This window comes from Lagopus leucura, unplaced genomic scaffold, assembly GCF_019238085.1.
Source record: "Lagopus leucura isolate 7727_CA_CO unplaced genomic scaffold, USGS_WTPT01 Super-Scaffold_100015, whole genome shotgun sequence".
Lineage (NCBI taxonomy): Eukaryota > Metazoa > Chordata > Aves > Galliformes > Phasianidae > Lagopus > Lagopus leucura.
The window spans coordinates 14,021,991-14,048,546 of NW_024962269.1; the positions used below are offsets into that span (position 1 = coordinate 14,021,991).

A 26,556-nucleotide genomic window follows, 5' to 3' on the forward strand; every position below is an offset into this window, starting at 1 on the left:
CACCTTAGCCTTGCACCTAACACCATTCTGAACCTCCCCTTCACCTCACCCCCCCAACTGCTTACAGAGATATTAATGTATTCATTTGTATTTTGACTACTTTAAATCTGAGCTCTTACAAAGATATGCAAAGGTAGATAGATCTCTGAAGAAATTATGCTCCCTCCAGTAACTGCTTCCTACTTCAAGAGATACTAATGCAGAAAATTAATGAGGTTGAGAAACCTAAATAACTTCAAATACTGAGTAAGACAAGTCATCAAGGTGGCAGGTAAAACTCCTGATACGTGACGTCCTCTTAGAGCTATGATTAGAGAATATCTCAGCAGAAACAACAGTACGACTTAGCTCCAAATTAGTGCCCTGAGAATACTGAAGCCATCCAACTCATTTTCCCAAATTTGAAACCACCCAATAGATTTGGAATCCATTTATAGTCTTCAGGCAATATAATCCTCATTTTAAAGGGTTTTTTTACTCAACCAAGTATAGAAAGCAAATGAAGGCAGGATGTGAGAATGAATTACGTAAACTGAATGAAATATGTAAACTGTGAAGTAGGAACTACCTGAAGGAGTTTTGCTGACTATCTTGTCTCAGTAAAATGACAGTCAGAAGAAAACTGCCTACTATCCCTTGACTGTCTCCATCAGTCTCTGAAGATATCTACTCACGCTTCTTTGTAGTAAACAGTGAAGCTAATGAGATCTCTGTAATCTGGAGGGCGATACCGTTCCCACGTCAGCTTAATCCGATTCTTCAATGTTGTGTTGGAAACAAAACGCAGAATGTGGCTTTCACCTGCAACACAGAAAGACATCACAGGGCTGAGTCATCACTGTACTGCCTGATTGTTTAGCTTAACAGTTATTGCTTTTTCTAATGTACCAGTTTTTGCTAATTAGTCTTTCCTGCAATGCCTATGATAGCACAGTATGCAGGCGGCCTTTGTTTCCTTATACCTTAGTATTTCATCGTACCATATTTCGAGTGCTTAGGGGTAAGCACTGGCCTGGCCTTGGCAATCACTGCAGTGTATACTGAAGCTACTTGTTCTTTAGGGTTTTTATTTTTTTAAGCGCATTTCCTTTTAGTGCACCACCAGAAGCTCTTGAAAACTACTTCAGCCTTTCCCTGAATGAGAAATCGAAGTCCTGTTTATTCACAGGATGGGTTTAATAGCACTAAATTCACCATCCAATTGCAATGCAAAGGCAGAGATGTAAGTGGCCTCCATATTCTCACTTTCTGAGACAGTTTTAGGCAATTACAACTCGTCTTTCAGAAGAATAAACAAGATAGAAAGGAGAAAGAAGTTTATATTCCTAGTCATTACAGGCTGGACCAAAACCTCCAAAACTCAGATCATATACTGCACAACCATTTGATGGCAGCAGCTTCCAGCTCCTCTTCTGAACAGAGCTGGATGGAAGTTGGCAGCTTTGAAATGAGTGGCTTCCCACTACCAAGTCAGAGTTTTCCAATCCAAAATAAAATAGCATTTTAAAAACTTAATACTTGGATGAAGAAACTGAGTTGTAAGCATCAACTGTGTGGCAGTTTCTAATGTTTCATACAAGTCTCCAAAAATAAAGGGGGTTTCACCCTTATGTACACTGGCACTGTTGGTGCTATCTTTTCAAAGGCAGTTTAGCTTTTGTTGATTCTTTTCCCCTTTTCAGAGTCAGAAAGCTTTCTGTAACGTTTTGTGTTTTTTTTAAACAGGCAGAGGCTGGCACTTGCCTCAGTGGTAGTAAGGACTGACTGTGTGTCTGTAACTCCTCCAGGACTGCAAGCCTTTGCTTTATTGAATGTGCAAAGAATGGAGTGTACTTACAACAAGGATCTATGCCATCTGCATTTATGCATCGTGCCTAAAGAGACATTCAGCAGAGTACGTGCCCTAGTTTTGTGAATACCATCCTGAACAAGGGGACTTGACTTATACACAGGATACGTTTTAATTTACTCAGCTCCAAGAGCACCACAAACAGACCAAAGAAAAATGCACCATCAGTTCTAAGAGTCTGAGTGCGAGGTCAAAACTGTAAGCATTTTGTCCTCTTAATTCCTACAAGAGAGATTGCTTGTAAATGTGTTGGTTACACCTGGAGACCTTATGTGAACTCCACAAAGCCTACACAGGACTTTCCAATAACTTTGACATCAAGAACATGGCAGAATCCAAAATTAAATACAGACACTGAAGTTTAAGCACACTGTAGGACACTAAAAATAGTTTGCAAATCAAAAGCAATCTGAAAAATAAAGCACAAAAAAATTGAGCGTGCAACAAGCTCTTCTAGTAACAAAATGCAATATTTGGCAGGAGCTGAAAAGAAGCTCAGAAGTAACACAAAAGGTATTTTAAGAGTCTGTGAAATTGTTATGTAGGCAGCTTCCTTAATAACAAAAAGAGTATATACATCTCAGAGAGAAAAATACCAATAACTATGTAAATCCGCAAAGGAAACAGAGCAACTGCTCTTCATTGGCCATACCAAAACCCAAGATTTTACTGACTCTGTTCCTGTTGATACAGGATGCTGTTGTTACAAAAAAGTATTCTGAAGGCAGGTTTCTTTATCAGTTTTTATAGATGATGCAGTGACTATGTAACCACAGTTTTCCACCAATACAAACAGACTTTCAGCTACATTTGCACAAAACAATCAAGCAGAATGACTGAAAGCCTAGCATAGTTTCTAACCTCTACATGTTGTAACAGTCAACAACACGGCCATGTGGTGAATGGCTTTTTATTTTGTTTTGAAACTTACAAGAGGCTCTCTCCCCATTGTTCCTCGGATTTATATCTCCTTTGCTCTGTCGCCCTTTGGTTCCTGAAACTTCCTCCATACGGTAGATCTCAGAAACGCACAACTTAGGATTAAATGCAAAGTACATTTTCCCCTCCTTGATCGTCAAATTGTGATGGTTCCAGTCCCACAGCTGCTGCAGATTGTGGTTATCAAGCACATAAAAAGAATAATTCCTAGAAGAAAGTTTTTGAAGGAAAACATCAGTTTTAATTCATCACCAATTCCCATGAAGAACATCTTCATATACGCAAACTTTAAAATTCTGTACTTCCTCTCATTAATTTAAATCGGCATTCAGCAGAGTAAATGATTTTCTTCTCTCCCATGGAGCACGTTTTTCTGACTGCTCACTTTGGTCAGAGGGCAGGCAAATGACTAACAGAGGACCCCAAGGCTGACACCACATTGTGTAAAGCCTGCTCCAACATATGTTTTAATCATGGATGAATATGCAAGCTGCTGGAAGGAATACAAATTCATGTCCTCTGGACAGCAGATCTCTGCAATAGATTTTCCTTTTTGTGCCAGATAGGAAGTAATGACCTTGTATACCTTATGGGAAGGAAAGCAAGCTGCAGTTCTGACAATAAATAAAATGGTGAACACAGCTGTCTTGCTTATGTTTACAAAAGCAACTGCAAGAGTTTGCATAGTGAAGCTTCCTTGTCTCTGTGTCTTAGTTTACCTTTTGGCCCAGTAGAGGCTTCCTGCGCTGTGCCAAGTACAGTTGTGCCTATACATCAAAACTGACAGAGAAGAGTTGCACGGACTGCACAGCACAGGACCCACACTTCAAAGTGCAGAGCTAATAACACAGCCTGTGGCAGCATGTGCTGAGCCCATTCCCAAAGCACAGCAGGGGAAAAACATGAGCATCCTTTATTTCCACAGACATTAGATGCAAAGTTGTTTCTGTAAATTCTATCACACAGTAAGAAGAAATTCCTGGTGCCACTCAATTGTGCTGAATTGAAAAAAAACAGGTGCAGCCAAAGCAAGACAACAGGCTGCACACCAGCAGTAAGACAACACCTGCAAAAACACATTTTGGGATGACAGAGACAGGAATGCACAATTAGGAAATGAGTTAAAGGTTTGCTGATGGATTTAAATCAAAAGAACCTATTCTGTCAGTATTTATTACATTATTTTCGGGACGTCCTAGCAACAGAAGTTGGTAGACGTCAACATGTAATCAATTATTAGCACGATAAATCCCTGCAACCTGTGCATGTCATTTTACCTCGGTACGCTCCCATCAGCACAGTTAAAGCTACAAATCCTACGCATCCTTTCAACTGCAGTCAGAGTTAGCCAGAATAACATGACAGACAAACCACTCTGCTCACAAGAAGCTGGCACACTAGAGACTCATTTATGGTCTTCTTTCCACTGTTTCAACTAAAATTTAGCATTCATTCCTCCCTCACCCAACCTGAAGTGAGAATGCACTCTGGTTGCAGCCTGCACAGAACACAGCTGCAGTTTCTCATGACACACCAAAATGCTCTGAGTATTTTGAGAGTGATGTGAAAGAGAAGGACTTTGTCCTATTTCCAAGTGCCCCCTAAATATCCAGGGCTTGGTCACTAAGAAAAGTGATACACTGGAACCATTGCAGTAGGATGCTGAGAAGAATGTGCTCTGGTGACTAACAGTTGAAAAGGGAGTACATACTTGCATGTCAAATGCTTCTTGCCAGGAGAAAACAGTGGTGTTATCCTGCATGTGAGATTCAACAGATACCACTGGAAAGTGTGTTTATTTGTTACAGATGACTAAAATCCCTGCAGCTCCTTGTGCACTGCTCAGAAGATGACACTTCACTATAATTAGCTGTGTGATTAAGCAACGGCAACTAAGCTTTTCAGCAAAGACCCAAAAAGCTGAACTCAGATTTAATGCAATAAACAGGTGTGGCTCTATGGCTACAGAAACCATCTTAAATATTTAATAACAGCCTACCTGTCTCCTGCTCACAACTGTGGCAATAATGCTTCAGACACAAGAGATAATTCTTTTACTGAAGCATGACAAATAACTTGCATTTCAAGAGTCAAATAAACGGGGCAAATCAAGTACACATGGGTGCTTTACACAACTGCACGCTGACTGGGACAGTCTGGGATTTCTATGGATTGTACTTCTAGAGGCATCCACATAAGTTTGAGCAGCAGTCTGAGGCGAGGCAAACAAGTCCAAAGGGATCCTATATACACTGTGAGTATAAATTAGTGGAAGTTATTCTGGCACCACACAAAGTGCCAAGGAAACCAAATCTGGAATGCTAAACCCAGATCCAGGCACAGGAGAGGTGCAATGCTGCATGGCTCAGAAGGTGGAGCAGCGGGCAATGGGAGGGCACTTAGGGCTTGGGTTGTAAATAATGATTATATCAGACACTGACTCCAACAGCTGTGGAAAAAATAGAGATTTCAAGCAAGATAGCATGGAAAGAATAGAAGATTTGGTGTAGGAAAACAAAGCACTGCTACTCAAACCCTTGAGAGACTATCAGTGTAAATGACTGGAGACCATGACTTGAAGGACAGGCTGAACCTCTGAACGGGAGCAGGAGGCATATCTGGTGCCAGGCTGTGCCATAAAGAGCCTCAAGTCAACCTGCATAACCCACACGCCCACAGGAGAGCATTCCCACAAGGTGACGCATACCCCAACTGCAGAGCACCCAGAGCTACTTAATTATTGACTGCATTCATCAGAAACCTGTTTCACACTGTATCTGCACACAGTGCTGCATCTATCCACATGCACACAGCATAAAGCAATGATGCAGAACACTACACCTACAGCGAGAGGAGATACTGGTAAAGAAGAGTTCTACATAACAAGCTTTCAATCACCTTTTATCCCCATTCACAGCATATATGACACCAAAAGCTCTGGGAAGAAAGTAATGACCAGATAAGTTTGCTGCTGAAGGGGTTAACACAATGTGTAAAGAAGTGACTTGCACTAAAATGGGAACAAGAACTGGTAAAGGACTGTGAATGGCTGCAATGGATATGCTGGCTACAGAAGACCAGGCTAGTGGCAGACAGAGTCTGCCTGTAAGACAGTGACCTGTAAGTGACCTGTAAGACACACAGAAAAGCTGTTCATCTCTCAGTGCTACAATGAAGAGAAAAAGAAATCCTGCTAGGCCAGCTGGAACATCAACCAATATGAGAGCAAAAAGGAAAATGCTTGCTGCTTTACACATACCAAAACAACAGCTGAGAAGCTGCCTATTAACTTGGCATGTGTTCCACACCTATGTGGCCCTGATCACCGAAGTGAACCTGATGGTAACAAAGCCAAATATGTACACAATAACGTGACAGGGAGCAGTTGTGCCCTGGCCATCGTCTTCTCACTTCTCCTTAAGGCCACAAATTACTTGTGTTCCAGGTACCCAACACTTGAAGAAGTGCTGCCCAAGTGCCACTCACTCACAGGGCAGAAATGAGCACACAGCACTCAGCAGAGGACAGGATGGTCAGGCAGAACCGGCACCAGACTATGAATGAAAATCCTGCAGGGAACACAGAGACCCTTCCAGCACATCTCCAGTTCAGTTTCCCTATACACAGAGGGGAATTTTTTTTTGTTATGGGAATGCATTCCCTACTGATGTGGTGTTCAAGAGAGGTAATGAACATCCTGAAAACAACTGCAGAAATTAAATTCCCTATAATCTTCCCACGTTCTGTAACAAACAAGGCAGGCAACAGCGACTGAGTAAGGAAGAAATACTGAAGTACTGTTTTGCTACTCCTGTTCAATAAAAAAAAAACAACAGTGCAACGGGGTCAGTCATGTAATGAACAACTCCCATAATGGTTCTTAATTTAACCTCCTTCTCACCCCTGAAGGCAGCACTCCCATAAACTACTGTCTGAGTACAACGGTACTTCCCCCCAGGACTGCCCCGCTCCCTGATGTTCACAGCTCTGCCAAAGTCCTACTTCAAGCTCACTTCTTCCTTGCCAGGTGTCTACTTTCACCCAAATATTTTTGGAAATGTTATTTAGATTGTGGCAATGCCTAAATTACGCTAGGCATTCTCCAGGCAAAGCGCCCCTGACATCAGTATGCAAATGGAGCCACTTCCTAACTTCCCTCAGCCCTATTTTCCTCTTCAAAGCTGCACCATTTCCTTTTCTAGTCGGGAATCAGATTTTAAAGCCTGTCATTCCTCTTCATATCAGCTCTGCTGATATCTGCTTACCGACATCCAAGGTAACAGCAATATATACTACTTAAACCTCAAAGCTGAACTCAAATTTAAGGAGTGCAAGAGAGGTAGGAGAAAAGACAAACAGATAACTGGAGTATCAGAGCACAGAGCATCCTGTGTGGCTGAACGTGCTCAGAGTGACAAGCCTCTAGGATTTGCAATTAGAAACAAGCTTTTCCATAGAACAAACAATCTTACTGAAAAAAAACCTGTGTTTTGCAAGTGCAAGATGAAGAGCTGCCCTTTAACTTGCTCTGTCAGATGATGGAATTTGAAGAATTTAAGGCTGACCAAAGACTAGTCTGACAGAAGCAGGGAAGTTGAGAAGAATCTCTCATGCTGTAACTTTATCCTGTCAGGGCAGATAAACCAGGTATAAGCAACCTTTCCCATGACCTTCCCACTACCTTTTCCTATACAATTATAAAATTCTTTGTTTAATAATTCTCTCATTACTGACAGAGACTTAACTTTTCCCACAGAATATTGGTTTAAACTTGAACTGAAACTTGATTCAGGGAGAGAAGGAGAAACACAGCTTGCTGAAGGAACATCAACAAACCTGAGCACTGCAAGTTCTGTGGAGGTTGAAAGCTTTTGTTTCTGCTACCTATGCCATCATAGAGAAACAGGAGCTGCATACAACTGCAACTGCGGAGCAGCAGAAGTATCACACATCGTATACGCATTACAGAAACAGAATAACCCACAGCAACCATTTCTGGGGGATCGAATTTACTCTTCCTGACCAAGCTACTTTCTGCTTGATAGACAATTAATTTAATGTTAACATTTTAAGGAACTGCAAACAATCACAACTTACAAACTAATTCATACCAGTGGAGTCTCTTCCAGTGCAATCCCCATTAGTGAAATGTATTACCAGATATTAGCAGAAGAGATAATTGTGTAACAGTACACGAATGTTCATTAAGAGACTCAGCCTCTTGTGGCTTTGTGTTAAAAGTTAAATTGCACCTACAAATGTATAAACACTTACCCATCCACCTGTTCCTCTCCCAAAATATACCGCAGGTTCTTCAAGAAAGACAGAGAAACCAGTGCATGGGAATGGCGAATCTTCACATACCCTGTCACTGTCTCAATCAGACCCATGAAATTCTCCAGTTCTGAAGCTATGTTATCTACATTAAGAAAAAACAGGGTTTTATTATTCTAAAATCCATAACTTCATTCAATATTCTACTTTACTCAGCACCGTTTTAGTAAAAGTTTGCATTTTAGTCCGCATTTGTTGCTTTTGAAAATGACAGACAATGGTATTCCTCCTAAAGTGGCAGTTAACTGAGCAGACAGATGGCTGGAGGACAAACACTAAGGCAGAGCAATGCTGTGAAGACACTCTTGCTTTTCTGTATTGTTATATATGTTTCTTCCCCAGACACTATGCTCTGAAGACAGCACCAAATACTGAGCCAGTGTTCTGGCCAAGCTGAAGACCCTTGTGTAAATGCATACATCCATGGGAATGGAATTGCTCTTCAGGTCCAGAGCAAGGCTCAGGCAGAAACCACCACTGGAGAATGGAGAATGAGACTGAAGACAAATGTGAGGAGGTAGAGAAGTGTGCCAATGGTCTCCAATGGGGCATAAAACACTGATTTTGGTGGCTTAGAAAACTTTGCCCATCAAACTTGGAACTCCATGAAACAAGGAAGACAAAACTATAAGGATGTCCTCATGCCACAGACCATGCTCTGTGCAGCATCACACTAGTGATTTTCCACACTAACTTATTTAAACTTCTTCAGAGCTAGCTCCAACCTTCAGGACTCCATTTCCCTAGGACGTGAGCTGTCCTTTCCAAGCTCTGCAAAATCCCACCCTTCACCCTTCACCAGGCTCAAGGATTGCAGTCCTTGTGTGGTGTCACGATCTTCAACACACTTAGATAATAAGTAAGCCACAACATCCCCCCTCTGCACATATTTGCTCTAGTTATACTGAAAATCTCTCCTGATGCAGACTCTACTAGCAACAGTGGAACCATGAGTGAAGTAACGCACATACTGCTGTTTCTAAACCCCATAATTTTTATTAAGCAGAAGGAAGGGAATCAAATATATCTGAAGGTTCCAACCATATTCATGAAAAAGCAAAAAGCCCCTTCCATACAGAGACAGACTTCCAACAAAACTAACAGCAATTTTTACTGTGTATTTCTTTAAAAGCTCACCAACTCTCAGCACTTCCCTGACCAACTAATGACATCCCTGACAAATTTAATCCAGAGCTTGTTCAAGACATGCAACAAAGACTGGCCAGCTCACTAAGGATGACCATCCAAAGGCACAGTGCTGGGCTTTGTATGAGCTTCTGGAGCAACTGACTGCAAATTTTAGCAAGATGACACCTCCTACCTTAGAAACTGAGGCTATTCCATCTTCCAGTGCCACTCCCTCTTATTTACCTACCCAGATACAAGGACTTTCCACTTTTTCACTTTGTTAAGGCTTTATTACTTCTTTGGGACTATTTCTCATCTCCCTTCCTAGTCCTGGTGCCTCCTGGTTCCTTGCCCTGCTGAGAAAAGCTAAAGAAAATACCAGCTTTCCCTGCTTCATGGTTGGTAGCTGACTACCTATTCCATCTGCACATTGGAGAATGGTGCTACAAGTGGGCCAACCCAAACAGGAGCACTGCTATCTGACAGGAAAACAAACAAGTCATGGCTTTTTTATGTTCCTGTTATTATGCTGACAAAAGAAAAATATTAAAAGCGGTCTCATCAGAGGTTTGTAAAGGCAGGGAAGTCACTTACTTCCACGACGGATGTTGATCAGCAAATTGCCCTTGAGAATCGTGCATCCCTGCAACATTTGTGCTGATGTGACAGAGTCAATGGTCTTCGTTTTCCCATCCTCACAAATTTTGGGGCAAGGCCCCTCACAAGGGCTGCAGAACATACTGTTTGGAAAGAAAAGGAAACAGAAAATAAGCAGTGATACACAGCTCAGATTCCACAGACTGCTTTCAATTTCATTTTGAAAGACATTTCCATATGAAGCTCAGGAAAATGCATCAGCCCACAATGAGAGTTACCACACTAGTGCAGAGACTTATAGGTAAGCATAACAACACACTTGTAGGACCCAAGAGAGGCTGGCACATCACACCTCCTGTCCACAGCAACATGGGAGCAATCGAATGGACTCCTACCTGCTGCTCGCCAGTTTCTTAAAGGCTCTGTTACCCTGAGCAGAAGGCACTCCAGGTAAAAAACACCACCATTTCATTTACTCCAACTTCATTATAACCACAAAGATGACCCTTCTAACCTACACAAGCATTAAGTGCTATTGAAGTTTTGAGCTAATTTAGACTTAACCTCCAAAAATAGGCCAGCTAGGAACTGGAGATGGGCAAGTACTGTTACAAATTCTATGAAGTTTTCTTTCTCCACGTCCTCAAACCAGCATTTCAAGACCAACCCTAGTGTTTTAACCTGGGAAAGACAGCTGTGGGTGTATACAGTCCTGAGTGACACAGAGAAAGTGAGCAGTGAATTAGTCACTGTTTCTTATAGCGTCAGAGGTATTAAAGTAGCAAGTTCAAACAAACAAAAAGATGCACCTTCATGCAAGACAAAACTAATTTGTGTAACTCACTGCAAAGGACTGGGAGAGGCAGACAAGAAGTCTAAACAGATCCAAAATGGATTACACAAATTAAGAAAGAACAGGTACACCTGTGACCATAAAACATCAAGACAGGCATAGCCTAACTCAGAGAAACCTGACTGTCAGGCTGATGTGTCCTGCTTCCCATACTCACAGACATCTATAAACATTTTAACAGGCCAAACTCAAGGAGCAAGATTGCAGGCTAGCCTAGCCTTTGGCTACTGCAGCTTCATATAGACTGTGCCATTAAACACATGTGGAAAAAACATGCCTTCTGATCACTCCTGGTACAAATTTCCTGATGCAAATTTGGTTTTGATCTCACTAATGAAAATATTGGAATAAATTGAATTTCATTACCACTCACCCTACATTATTGCTTTAGAGGGGAAAAACAGGGAAGAGAAAGAGCTCCAAAGACAAAAGCTTTTGATGCCAACAGTGATGACCACAGACTTATTATTTATTACCTTAAAAAGAAACTGAGTCCACTTTCTTCTAAGGCTTAAAGAAACATGTAAATTGATAGCAGCCATTTTTCGTGTGCACAGTATAACGAAGGAAGCTTCCTTTTCTTACTGGTAAGGTTCTATTTCAAAATCCTGCACTGTAGCATGCCACAGACCACTAAAAGCTACAGGCACATGCAAGAGGCATTCAACTAAATGCACAAAGAATGCAGGAAATGCTTTCCATTTGCAACTATTTGTTAACATCACCTCTGGGGAAGAAAACATTCTCTGGCCTTGGGTTACAGCTCCTTTCAATCTCCGCAGCTGAGCGCTACACTGAGATAAGATAGAACTGTCATGCACTTCAGTGTAAGCAGCTCAAACAGCTGGGACTACAACCTCAGGTAGATAAGTGAAAGATTTCTCTGGTGAATACTGACTGGGCTTTGAGCAAACACAGTGTTAAGTTGCTTACAACCTAATGTGAACCAGGGACTGCCTTGCTGCTTGAGTGAACAGATGAATGCCATGCACAGACACACAGCCAGTGCAGGTACCATCACAACCATCTTTCCAAAAACCTGTATCTTACAGCAACTTAAAAGGGCATCTGTTTAGCATAGCACTGAAGCACCCTCCCTCATTTATAGAGGTTTGGGTCAGCAGGCAACTGAAGCTGTTAGCTTAACCCTATGTAAAATAAGCAAGTGTTCAGTACACATCAGTCCAACTGTCAGAATGAAATAAGTGGAGGTGAGTTACATCCTTCCAGAAATTTATTCTGTGTAATGTTATCTGCATCATTTTTGTAACCAATTTTACCATTGTTCTCTTCTAAAACATCACTGCTATTTTCTGGAAAGAGTGAAAAAAAGGAAATAAAGTTACTAAAGAACACATGTCTAAAATGTAAGTATACATTAAGCAAATAACATGTGAAACAAGACAGCTCCTAGCTTGCTGTGAGTGTGACAATGGTGATCTGCCAATCTCCAGCCCTGTCTTCCTTGGCTCTCACTTTCTTTTGTTCAAAACCTGGGTTTGCACTATTCTGACCTCCTGAAGTCTTTCAGAACAAGCAGCATGAACTGATGTGCACAGGCCATAATTAGACTTCTAAAATGATGTCTGAGCAAGCCTTTACTGAGCAGTGATGAAATTCCAAAACACTTCTTCCACCAAAAGCAACTTGCATCACAAGGCTGCCACAGAGTAGGGAGGGAGGAATAAACATGCTGTGTCGGACTTGAAGAAAGTTGCATTACCTTTGGCTCCCATTGCGTATGAATCCAGAGGGGCACTCTGCCATGCACTCATCGTTGTGAATCACAAACCTCTCGTATTCACTTGTTTCAGTGGCAGGGACTTTGGAGCAGAACTCCTTGGTCACGCAGCGCCAGCCCTCGAACTTGTAGGTGTTGGGAGGGCAGGTGGGCATGCAGACCCCTTCGTAGTAGTAGTTGCGACAGGCCACGCAAGCAGTGTTGTTGTCGGGTGCTGTGCAGCTCCCCAGGCACTCAGGATGGCAACACTCGTTCTGGTCTGTGCAGGCTCTCTTGCCACATGAGCTGGGGCACACTGCAAGAAAGAAGGCGAGGGATCTGAGTTGCTGTGAAGTAAGGGGAATGGTATTATAGAAAAACCCCAATCGGCACAAATCTACGTCTTCATTGCCTGGGCTCTAGGGAAGCTCTGCAGAAGAGTCAATTCCTTTAAAACTGACTGCACTGACTATTTTTTTCCTGTTTCAGTTGCCTGAAAATATCTTTTTTTGCAGATGAAATTCATAACATGAGCCAATGAAATAATGCAGCTTTGAAAAGAAGAACAACATAAGGATAATGGAAACAATTCAATACTCCCCCATCCCAAAGCCCTAGAATTATGGGATTTCTTGGTGGTTTTTTTTTTGAGCGCTGACTTATTGTCTTTCTAAGCATTCCTTGTCTTTCCCATTTGTACACTTCAAATTGGTCTTTACTGGCAAGAAAATAAGCCTCCTTTAAACAACTTAATTACACTTGTACAATAAAGCACTGCTATACTATAGCACACATGGTTAGGTCAACCCCAATGTAGCATCCCAATGTTGCTTATGTATGCAGAATGAGGTTTAATAAAGTACAGATGGTAAACATCAAATACTGTGCAATCAGAGGCGCTGCTATTTCTCCCTGAAGAATGCCATAACAGAATTCTGCCTTATCCCCAAAATTCCAGGTTTGGAGAACAAAACAGGTAAAGTACAGGAAAAAAAAAAAAGAAAAGAGAAGAGAAGAAAAAAAAAGAGGGGAGGTGCAAATTTATTGAATTTATTGAGAAATTTGTTTTCTGTGAAAGCATTTCGGCTTGGAAGAAACAAACAAAGAGCAGAATCGTCACCAGACAATCTCACTATTGTTACATCAAAAGAAGTGGCAGCATTATATTTATGTAACAACAACATTTTGATTGCAGCTTTGTATGGCCCTTTAGCCATGCGAGCTGTGTGCCAGAGGCTCTGTAAACAAACACAGATAGGAAATCTGGTTTGCATTAAGTGACTGTTTTCCACTTTCTAACTTAGCTAAAAAACAGTACCAATAATAACAGCGTAAAGCAGCATTTCAGTAGTACAACTCCAGTATGATCCAAGCAAAGCACCACGAGACATTTAACTGAGCGATTGGAGCAAAAAGCACACGACCAGCAAAGAAACTAATGTCCCAGAATGCACACGGAAGCAACAGAGCCCAGCCTGCAGGGAAACACGTTTTAAGATGCTGTTAACAATTCCACAAAAGAAATTTTACACTGCAACTTCCTCTTCCTGACTGCCAAAAATCTGCCATGTGGCAAAGCACGAATATCTGAGAGGAAATTTCGTTCAACTGGTGCAACAAACCAGAAAAGTCTTCAATTCCTCTGCTCATTAAAAATCAAAATGGCTCACAGCTCTGCAACAGGATCTACGTGTTGCTCACAAAAAGCCCGTGCCCACCCCCAAACGGACTCATAAGACACACATCAGACAACTCTGCATTTGTAATCCAAATGGTTTTGTACTGATCTTGCTTCAATATTTTGCACTTCCCCCCGGCCTCTTTTTAAAACAAGTTCCAGCTGCCAATCGCAAGTTGAGGCTGGCATCCAAGTACCAACTCGGCTTCTACGATCACCACTGGAAACATTCTGCAGAGGTAATTCAACCTGCAGGAGGTGGTGCTGCATATCCTGCTAGCCAAACTGCCAGACCAGGTGAAGGCAGCACAAATACACCTCAACAGGTCAAATGAGGAAGTTTCCATAGGGAGAACTACTTCCAAAACCCATAGCAGGAGTGAGGACTGCTACAGAATGCACAGCACAGGTATACCTGATTTCCTCTGAAGAAGGAAATAACACCTACATCACACACCAACAAAAATAAAAAAGCATATTGGTGTAAAGTCTCTTACTGATGGTTACTTGCATCAGTGTAAAAGGAGAGAAGCATGCCCATACACCACTCAGTAAGGCACATTCCAGTACACAGCACTACCACACCGACAACAACTAAGGAGTTAAACAAACAAACAGTGTGCCTTGCTAGCAGATGGACTGCTGCTCTGGGTGACCCCCCAGTTAGTGCAGTAGCAACGTTCCCAGTTCAGAGCCGTACTAAGAAGCAGCACATGTCCCCGTGCCTCCGCAAAGTTCTAGATTTACTGAAGCAGCACTGCGTGTTTCCATCAGGGCAGACACTTGCAAAAAACAAAGGCTGCCGCACTAAGTGTCCACGTGAATGTAGTAGAGAAGGAGTGAGATGATTTCACTCCTGGAAAAGCCTTCCATACTGCCTTAGTGCCTCTGCAATTCAGGAACAGACTGGTGTATAAATAGGATTCCCTGCATCTCTCTGTAAATCTGCTGACTGCTGCCTGCAGGAGCACAAAGTGAAGCAAAGGAGGATATCCGAGTTCACGTGAACAAGGTGATCAGTGAACTAGATTTCTAAAGCGTAGGAATAGTTTTAATGGCAGTCATTTGAACGACAACTACTGAAAATGCTGTACACACAATTTTTTAAAAGCTCAGCAACCTCATTTTTCTCTCAACCCTATTTCTCACTTGTTGCTAACGTTGGCAAAGTTCTCAGCCTGGAGACAATACGGGCATCCTGTTTCTTAGAAGAGGCAGGACAAGAACTTTTGTGTGTACAGGATACAGAACAAACAACACAAAGTCCTATCTGCCTAAAATGCCAGGTCCCTGAGACAGCCCTGCTCAGAAGCCTCACTACAGAACATCAGCCTTACTCCCCCTCTCCCTCCCTCACAAATCGTGTTACTTGGGCTGCTACATCTTAGCAAAACAATGAAAATGAAAGTTTGCCAAAAAAAAAACAACCAAAAAACTGAATTACATTTGAATACTTGTTGACTTGAGTCTGCAGGAACATCAGACAAACATAAGCGAATGGTGGGCTGACATTTTGGGACAGAATTTAACTGCTAGGTACGAAAGTGCCTTGAATCAGAAAGGCTGATGACTGTACACAAGAAAAAAAGAACAAATCCTTGCTGACAGCCACAAGGGCAAGAAATACTTAACTGTCATCATGTGGAGCTACCAAGATAATGGAAAATTTCAGAGACCCTGGAGTGCAGCCATGGAAGGAAGAAGCCAAAACAAGACCTAGGAATAGCAGACCCTTATGCAGCTTCATGATCCTACTGAAGAGATGGCAGTGGCTCGACTAGACTAGAGAGCCTCGTTGTTTACTTTCAGGGAGTGAAAGTACCGAATAATCAGCAGCTCTTCAAAGAATGACATGACAAGAATACCACAAGCCACAAATCAAATTTACCAGAGCAAAAATAACAGCAGTAGTTTTTCTGACCTTCTGTGCTTCACCTTCCCTCTGATTTCTTCAAATGAAAGTTCTCCTTGTCAACACAATTCAAGAGATTTTCCAAATGCTATTAAGATAGGATTACTCAAAAATGCAAAATATATCACTTCCAGATAGCTGCTCATTGAGCAGCCCGGCCAGACCTGTCACACAGAAAGGAGATACTGGAAAAATAAATGCAAATCTTTAAAAGAAGCAAGAAGAATTCCAAGAGAACCCAACTCAGACTCATCACTCTCAATTAAAATCTCCAAGATGCTGAACTGCAATTGCAAACTAAAAGCCAGGTTGGGAAATCCTCAAACAAAACAAAAAAGGCAAGAAACAAATCATCTCTGTATTTACAGCAGCTACTTTTGGGACAGCTTCACACTGTGGCAATAAGGCTTTCTGCCACGAGTTATCTCAGTGCTGTATGGAGCGACACAGAGCGAAAGCTCCCTGAAACGGCCCCGCGTTGACATCACGGCTATTGCACAGTTTGGACAGACAAAGTGCTCTTATCAGCTCCAAGACGCTGGGACTTCAGCAGCCCTGGAACAGAAGCATCAGGTGAACGAGCCATCCGTCTCATGGAGGGGAGCGTGGCCAGGAGAGGAAGACTTCTGGCAAGCTGTGGCGGCCGGCCCTGCCAAGGCTGGCACCCGGCCAGTCGCACACGGGCAAGCACCGGGCTGCCAAGTGTGGGATACTATTTTATTATTATTATTATTCTTTAAGATTCTTTCTCTCCTTCTGAAACGATATTCAATCCTTCCTTTTTTTTTTTTTTTTTTTTTTCTCCTTTCATAATGCATCCTTCACATAAAGCATTTCTGAAAGACAAGGGAAAAACCCAGCTTTGAGCAGAAACCAGAAGAGGGAGGGAGGATCTCCTCCCAGCCAACTACTGAAAAAATTAGCTGTCTAAATTTATCCACAAAGACAGAAAAAAAAACGGTCATTTTTGGAATGCTAATCCTTTTACATGACAGATTTTTTTAAATATTGCATTTTAATGGTCTAAACTTTGGTCTGGTCTTTCAAACAGCTGACTTCAAATGGACAAACAGCCTACACAAGACCTGATTTCTTCTGCCCAGTATATGGTAAGAATGGAGAGACTGGAGATATTACTCAGAAAATCCAGGTCCAGTGATTCACGGCCAGGGCTGGAATTCAACAGCTACAGAATAAAGGCTGCAAGAAGGAAATATGCGTGTTAAATACACGCAGTAACATGTTCTGATCACAGAAATATGGGTAAAGTCATCTCCAAAGAACTGAAGAAGCCACTTGCTTACATGACTTGTAGAAAATCTTCATATTGCCATAGAAACAAGTACTACTAATACACACGGTGCGTTGTATTATTCCCTCTCCATTCTCTCCTGCACTCTAAAACCGGTATCTCATTTTTGGCAAATATCCTAAAATAAAAAAAAGCTACCATATCAAAGAACTTCCGTCCCTTCCAGCAGCTAAGACATAAAAACGTGGCACATTTTGAAATTACAAACCTGATCTCAATGAAGGTTCACTTTAACACAACTGTGTTCAGCGCCTTTCTCTGTACAATTCCATGCAGTCATACAGTCACACATACAGTCATTCCCACCACTGGACTTTTTGGCTGGTCCTATACAAACTTCTACTAAGAATCAAGACCAGGGCATTAAGCCTGGCCTGCAAGCTACATCTGACTGGAGAGACTTCACTAAAGCCATGTGTTTCCATGTTTACATCCTACTTGTTACCAGCCCCTTTTTATCTGGCAGACCTTTCCAAGGATCTTGAAAGTATTCCGAAGTTGTTCTGTGAATTATTTTCTTCCCACTGTACAAATCCAGCTGATGTTCAGCTACATTTGCTTGGTTTACACACCAAGCTTTTTGATCCCCTGCACCCCAACACTGCACTTTATCGCAGATACCACATGAGATAATCTCTCATCGAAAGGCATGGTGTCACAAAGCACCCAGAACTGCGGCTCAGAGGATACTTCCAACCTGCAATCAGCCCACCAGCAGCTCAGTCTTCAAGCACATGAAACACTGACCAAGCAATCTACCTGGACATCCCCCTTTCCCAGGATTTGGTGGCTAAAATTCAAAACCGTGCTAAAAGCCTGCATAATGCAGGTCAGCAGCTGGGTACAAATGCCACAGAGGATCAGCTGAAAGCAACTGCCAAGGATACGGAAGAGAAGAGCAGGGACTGGCCAAAGGAAGGAAGCCCAGCACCACACAGCACCTGGAGATGCTCAGAGACCACCAAGGTAAGGCATGAGGCAGAGGATGTTCGTTGTTCAATAAAATGAATATCCTTCTAGAACATACTATTGTGGGGAGCTACTCAGTGCCCTCGAGTCCTGGGACATGTTTTCATCAAAATTAATGCTCTCCCTCCCTTGGAACAGGGCATGCCACACTAGCACAGGGAGCAAAACAGCACGCTCCTGGGGAGCCAGAGGCCCATGGCATGGTGTGCAGCCCCCCCAACACAGAGCATATCTGTTGCTCTCCTTCCTAGCTGAAAAGAATACAACAGCCCCCATCAGAAAACAGAGCCAACAACAACAGGCATATTTCAGCTGGATACAGTGGACTTCAAGTGGCCTTCCCCACTTCTTTCCACCATCTATCACTCATTCCTCACCCCAGAAGTCCCCCTCAAAACAGCCTTGAGGCTCCCCAAGCTGTGATAAATAATGATGTGTGCTCGGTTTGCTTTATTTAGAGTGCCTACAGGACACAGGGACACTGTTTGGCACTGCAAAACCAACCAACCTTTCAGGTTTTCTGCAGATGAAGCAATCAGCCCCGTTAAAAGCTCCCACAGCTACTCACATCTCACAGAAATGAGAGCAAACAGAAAGCCGAGTGAAGAAAACAACTGCCTTAAACCACAGTCAACAGGAACTAATAGATTGTACATTCCTCCATTTGCTCCAACGTGCGTAATAGCAGCGACCAGGAAGGTGCAAATAAACACGACTTATTGATGAGAACGGGCAGCACGAACTGCATTCTCTTTCAAAACAGCTTATGTTGCCCAGCACAACTCAGATTGGCATCGCTGCAGCTGGCACTTGAGAGAAAGAGGAAAAAAACAAGTCCATTTTGTCCTTTCCACGCCAGTATGAATTCAGTACACAAACAAACACAGCTCAGGCGCACACACAGCACCCAGCAGGCGTCAAGGCCACTTTTACTTTATCTTAGATACCAGGTAAGCAAATTGCTTGGGAAAAGTTTATGATCAGCACCATACTGTTCTAAGAAGTGAAATTTCCCCAGCAAAGAGTGAATTTCCCACTGAGGGAATGCAGATGGGAACAATAACTGTAACACCAGTGGGGATGTAAGCATGGTGTGGAGGAGAGCAGCAGCACAGCTCTTCCCCAGTCCAGAGGGAAAAAGAGAAGCTGCCCTAAAGTACCTCTCAACCAAGTTCTTTTTCCTTTCCTTGCTCTCACAACCAAGATATTGGAGTGCTGTTTTGTTCCCTGCACTGTTGCTTAAAGCAAGATCTAATCTGCAAGTGCAAGGCAACAAACTTTACGCGATTTAATTAATAGACTGCAAGCAAGGAGTCTTGGTCAGTCGTCTTCTGGCAAAATCCCAGCTGGAGGAAGAATACTTCCACATTCCAGATCTATTCTAAAGGAAGAAGATGGTTTGATAACATTATCACAAAGGCCTCAATTTTGTAGTTCTCTTAATGGTGATGGTTAACAGCAAAAAAGTTACCAGTGCTGAGAAACGGGAAGGACTACAAGTGCAAAACAAGATACGAGAACACCAACACTCAGGAAGTTGTCAGAAACCCAAGTGTAGTTGTTTTAAATTAGGGACTATTAAGGCTTTGAGTACAGCATCACTTCAGACATCTTCACTGGAAGTGAAGTCATCCTACCAAGATCACACCACTTTAAACAATACTAAAGGCAATTATCTTCAAAATGATGGGCAAAATATTGCCTACACAACTTCTTGAAATACAAGAGTGTGTAAGCAAATCTGACAGTAAATGAGGGTTGTGTTCTTGAGATCCTCAGCAAACAAAAAGTAAGCACTTCTCTGGGCTCCTAAGTATCATGAATAATCTTCATTCCAAATCTCTAATATAAATGCAGACAGAACACACAGTGTGCCAGAGTTCACAGCACCCAAAGGCAGACTGAGTCCCGCAATGCACTTCAACTTACACGCAACGCGGACAGCAGAGAGGGCACAAACGACCTGAAATCTGCACTAAAATCATTGTCTTCTCATACAAAATGCAATTGTGAGCTAGAAAGCATTCGAAAAAGAAAAAAGAAAAAGGCAATTCTGATGGGTTTTCTCAGTGTTTTCATGCAACCTAAGGGAACGATGGCACTGCCTCATCCAGGCTGCGCTCACTTTGCTACCTCTAAAAAACCTTCTCTGCTATCAGAACTATTTCATTTCTTCCAACACAGCCATAAAACAACCTGAGTGAGGAGAACTGGCACCCCCTGGAAACTGCAAGCACATGATCCACTCACAACAAGGGGCACAAAAACCGCTGCTGCCCACAAAGGCAAGTACAGCTGATTCTTGGATGCACAACTGCCTATGCTTACTTACCAGCACATGCTTTTGAGGAATTCCTACTAGTATGACTAGAAAAAAATGACATTGCCTCTGATTTTCTAAATCCCTTCCCGTAGTAAGGATTTGTGATCAGATTAGGGAGTAGCAGACAGCTTTGTTTATTTATTTATACAAAGGACAGTCAAGGTGAGCTGTATCGCCGAATGCGACAGGGACTCTGGGCTACAGCAAAGCCAGTTCTGAGATGCTGCTTCTGCTGCACTGAAGCTTGAGAAGGTACAGGATGGCACTAATTTAAAAGGAGGGGGAGAAGGGAAAGAAGAAAGAAAAAAAGCAGGATTCATGTTTCGATACTGACAAAAAGTGGGAAGCACTTCCCACTATGTTTCAGCTTGAATTTGGCACATCTGAACTACAGCTTTCCACTCTCGTACCTTTTTTTGTACTCTCGAGTCACATTCACATGAACATATAAATACACAGATCCCTACACACTGTGTATAGCAGATACGTACATGGATGGTCTCAAAAAAGAATACGCTTTTCACACACTAAAAAAATTATACAGAGTTATTTTAATGCAGAACTGTTTGTATATTCCTTATAAGTTTATAAAACTCTCACTGTCCTCCCATGACTAACGAAACTGGAATTGAGAGAGTAGTCTATATTTATAACTCGTCTGGTTGCTCATGCCTATGGCCCTATTTCTACTCTCTGTTACTGTACACAGAGCTATGTGAGGTATTGTGGGTTCCCAAACTTCACCGATTTCCTAACAAGGCAGGCCTGTGTCCCGGAGGAACAAACTGGGGGCTGTTTCATTCCAGTATTGGCCGAACTCAGAGGGAGAGGCCTTCAGCTCTGTGGTTTTGGCAGCTCCTCTTGAAACTGGTATTAGAGGCCATTTCTGTGCAATTACATGCCTAACTGGCACCGGATCGTGCATCGACGCTACCGATAGCCCATCTGCAGCAGCACAGACCCAGGCCTGGCCCAGCCCATGCAATGCACACTTAACGCACCGCTCTGCTCTGACCGCTATGGTGCTCGGCTGAGCAGTTCCCGCAGTGAACACTATGGACACCTCAAGCACTAAACCCCACTCCATCAGACTGCTCACAGCTGGGAGGAAACAAAAGCCAGAACCTGATCCGAAACCCTCCATTGATCACAGCACGTTCAGCAACACTCACATACTGCAAAACCTAGAGAAGCAGCGGAGAAGGAACTGCATCAGGCACCTAAATGCAGCACAATAAGACAAAAAAGCTCCCTACAATGAGGAGTGGCTTATGCCTGCAATCCATATGAACGTAATTCATACAGACATCATAAGACCTGCCCAGGCATCATCTTTTAATCAAAATCTCTTCATTGGTTCAGAAATCCTGGAGAGAAGGGTGAGCCTCCACCACGCTGAACGCCTCGGAATGCACCAATCTAACACATGCCAGGCACCTGTAACACATGTGGGGCATAGAAATAGCTCCTGATTTGAAGATCTGACACATGCCTAATGAAAACAACTGATCATACAAATTGCAGAATCACAGAATGCTCTGAGTTGGAAGGGACCCATGAGGACCATCAAATACATCTGTCCTTCAAAACTGTATTAGATGAGAGAGAGAAAAGCACCTTTGTCCCTGTACGAAGCAAAACTGGATTTCAAAAACAAAAAAGGGCATAGGTCAACAAAGACATATTTTGGTTAAGTTCAAACAAGTGCTGTTTTAATAGCTGAGGACAGCAGCGCCACACTGCCAGACACAGGCACCTGTGAAGAAACATCACCATAAACACACACAGGGCTCGGTGTCTGGTTTGTTTGCATTTTCTGTGTGCTCAAAACAAGTACCAGCACGAGGAGAACACTTACATGTGTTTTGCAAACAATTAAAACAGCTCTAAACCAAGTGCTGGGCTGAAGTCATCCTCAGGAGGGCCAGGGCTCGGCACAGGCAGGCAGTGCTGCTCTCTCCTCCTGCCCTTACATCCCAGCACTGCTCTCATTTGACAAAGGGTATGGGAAAAGCAGCACCATTTTACCATTCCCAAAACACACACGATGCCATTCAGTCACATAACTATTTGTAATTTCATGCAGAGCCTGCAGACTTGAGATAGGCTGTGAAGACTTCAGGCAACTTTGTTTGCCCTGGCAAGTATTAGGTTGTAGGACACCTACAACACCTACAGAGGAATGGCAAATGTAATGAATTTTAAGTTGAACTCTCAGAGATGCTGCAATAAAAATTACATTTTCTTTCAGTTGTGGGCCTCCTTAAGCCAGTAACTGTAGATACATTTGGCTACACAGGTTAAATGGGTGAAAGCGCTGCTGTTCCTTCCACTTTCCAATCCCACATGCTATGCTTTTTCTACTCAAAAGTACAAGTTTCTCCTTCCCCCAATGTTCTGAACCTGCCTACAATGCAGACAAGGAAGCTTGCCACTTACAAATTTCCAATTCACAAAGCAAACCAAAACCAAAATATTTCTGGCTATTCTGGAGTTATCAATCTGTTAACATCCCCAACAACATTCCATGCTGACACCAAGAAATGTTGTGACAAAGAATTATCAGTCACCCCTGTTCCAGATACTTGTGACTATAAAAGGAGCTCAGTGACCGGCCTTGGCCAGCCATGCTGGGACCAGGCAACGCTGCCACCAGAAAACATTCAGTTTGAGAAATGCTTTCCAACTCCATCATTAGAAATGACATTTCTCTTCCAATGTGTTCAACTGCAAAAAGAAGCAACAAATGGATCTGATTCCAACCATAGGAGGCCATGGCTCCTCTGCAGTTTACAGGCTAGGAAGCTTGCATCTGCATTCATAACGAAGTTTACTGTCATTATGCATGCGATGCCTGAACGCGTGGTTGGAAAATCACACTGGTTAAAAAACACACAAATCCTAAAGGGCAGACAGAACAGGTCTGAGCCTTCGATGAAAGAACAACGAAAGGAAACTACCAAATTACGACAGGTCCTGCTTGTGGACAGTTAGGAGTGAAAATCGTTCTTCCAGGACATTCCCCCCACTAAACTAAAAGCACTAAGTTGGATGGGAACAAAATAGTTCATTACGCCTGCAGTCAAGTACAGAGAAACATCATTTAAATTGCAAATTACAAAGCAACAGATTTTTGCAGGAAGCTCAAGGGATGTTTATAGTTCAGTTTTATGAATTAGAAATGACATGAGGAAGAAGCAAGGGGGTTGGGCTAGCTACTAACCTTAATGCTTGTTCCAGCTTAACTGTTTCTCAGATCTGTTTGACGCATTTGACGTACGCACCAAGGCTTGTTAAACTGACGACAGCAAAGCAGTTTCTCAGAGATCAGCCCTGGGGAAGCACCGTCCGCTGGTGGCCAAGCTGGGGCTGAAGATTAGCTGCTACAGGAGGAACTCTGAACAGACTAACTGCACTCCATCCCCACATCACATGCCCCTCTGCAAGGTGAACTTTTAATCCAATTCCTTTCCTGGGAGTTTCTTTTCATCCAGCAGCTCATTTGACAAACCTTTTGCTTCCCTTTTCGAGGTCTCCTAGTCCCATCAGCTCCTTGGTCTTGGTTTCTACTAATGAAACTTCACGAAAGCTTAGTAACAGAAATATGCATACTTAATATTTATACCTATATTCGAGCAGTTCTCAAAATGTTTTACAAAGGATGAAATCTAATCAAGTGGTCATTTTCATGTCCGTTTTGAAGTGACAGAAAATAGATGCAGTACGAGACAATGAGTTACTCAAGGTTGCAGCAGAAGATGCAGAAATAGAAGAAACTGATTGTCTTGATAGACAAAGCCCCTCTCCCTACATGACCACCACAACTTTATTTGAAGATATACGAAGTCCTGACTTACAGACTTGAACACACAATTAAACAAGGCAATCCAGATGCCCTGGGGTTCAAGCATTACCTGTCCAGCTGCCAGTACATAACAGAAAAGGCAGAAGCCAGATGTGTTTTTAAAACTAAATAATCAGCCCATGTAGGGGTTATGGACAAAAAAAGAAGAATGAAGAAAAAAAAAAAAAGACAAGAAAGAAGTAGACATGTCAGTAACCACAAAGAAATATTCTATTTCACTTAACAGTAAAGCTTAGCCTGAAAGAGGGCACTCACACCTCCCAGACTCTCAGAGGCTGTTTATCTCTGATCCTCACCTAACTACAGATCACTGCACAGTACATATGACCTCTACTGCACTCATCCCAGCAGGATTTCCATGACCAGTGACAGCTGTACCACACAGAGCCCTGTGGCCACTGGTGCAGCCATCTGCCTCCTGGCCCAACGCACGGGGTAAAGCAACAGCGCTGCACCCACAGTGCAAACCAGGAACATGGAGGCTGAGACCTTCCAGGGCTGCACAGCATGGGATGTGACCCACAGGGACTCAATCCTAACTAAGGAGATTTCTCCAAACTGCCTTTTTTTTTTTTTTTTTTTTAAATTTTTATTAACAAACATATCTAGCTTTAAAAGTTACAATTTAGAGAATGTCATGACCAAGGCAACGTGTTCCTCAGCATTAAGTACCTCTGAGAAAAGATCATTCAAAGATCATTTTGTGGTTCTCAGTGCAATGGATAAGAAAAGAAGATTAGGCTCAGTACAAATAACTTAATAGTAATGTTTCTGGAAACCAAAATCTTTTAAAATGCCACTTGAAATCTGCCAAACTAAACTTGAAAGAAACTCTACAAGTTCACAGGCCCCTGGGCCAGCTTCTCCTTCCCTTGGATTTCCTCTTGCAGAACAGCTCTGCTCATATCCCTCAGCTCTGCACAGGTGAGGACAGCCCCCTGTTGTCCTACCAGCTCCCCCCACCAGCTTTTACCCTGCTCCACTGCTGGCCTAAATTACCTTTCCTAAGCCTGTGCACTGGGCAATCTCTTTGTCTAGCTCTCAACTCACTCCTCAAGTCTCCCCCTACCTCAGCCTCCAAAAAATGCAATCTCATCAGTTATTCCCTGCAAACCACTAATGAAGTATTACCATGAGTCTGGTACGTCCCAAATGTCAATACAGCCTACTGGCAACCCTATCAATAACCAGAAGCTACAAAGTTCACACAGCTCATCAAATTTCTGCTGGTTTAGATCAGGGTTAGCATGATAAATTAGCGATGTTGACACACATCCAACAAACTAAAGGATTGCTGAGCTCTGCTATCTGAAGATGAAGAGTGTAACTAAGAAGTGTACAGCAGGATGACTGATCTCGTGGTCTAAGTTATGATCTTAGCAAGGTACTGCAGCATATATTGTTTTATGGGAGGCATCCTAACCATTTATAATGTACGCATTGTAAATCAAAAGACCCAACATGTGAGAAATTGAGCTGTAACTACATTGAGAGCTAAGTGCTTTCGAAGTCTAATCATTCTCAATGAAGGGCTGGCATGCTGTTCCAAGGAACCATCTCCCATCCAGAGTGCTGTGGCTTCTGTAGTGTAAGCCATGGGTCAGGAACAATGCACCAGCAAGCCCAAGAATCCATTTTTAATAAAAACCTCTACTGGTTACATGGAAAAAAATTGTACTGAGCAAAATATTGAAAATCTCTTACACATTCTTTATTCTGCCTGCACCTTCATATTCCCTCACTCAGTATTAAATGTACAATGCTTGCTCGCATCGATGTATTTCTGTCAAGAAAGAAAAGCAGCCTGCAAGCACCAGCGTTTACAGAAGCTTCTGTATAGGTTCAGTGACCTAAATCCAGGTTGGGTGCATCCTAAATCCAGTAGCTGAAAAGGAAAAGGCAAAGAAGAAAAAAAAAAAAAAAAGGGGAAAAAAAAAAAAAAAAGGAAAAAGAAACGCCTGGTGTTGTTTCATTCACCTCACATTCCAAAACATTCAAATCAGCAGCAGCTCAGAAGGGAAATCCAATAAGGATAATGCTCTGGCTCTCCCCGTGCCGGCGCGGCTCTGTGGCCACG

General features: G+C 42.6%; 1 protein-coding gene across 1 annotated transcript in view; it reads right to left on the reverse strand.

Moving 5' to 3' along the window:
- IGF1R (insulin like growth factor 1 receptor) overlaps positions 1–26,556 on the reverse strand; it is a 143,350-nt gene that overhangs the window by 27,413 nt on the left and 89,381 nt on the right. The window contains exons 3-7 of the mRNA XM_042875802.1: positions 12,424–12,736; positions 9,845–9,990; positions 8,063–8,207; positions 2,781–2,995; positions 675–801 (exon numbers count right to left, since the gene is read on the reverse strand). Of these exons, the coding sequence (XP_042731736.1) occupies positions 675–801; positions 2,781–2,995; positions 8,063–8,207; positions 9,845–9,990; positions 12,424–12,736 (946 nt within the window). The remainder of the gene's footprint in view (positions 1–674; positions 802–2,780; positions 2,996–8,062; positions 8,208–9,844; positions 9,991–12,423; positions 12,737–26,556) is intronic.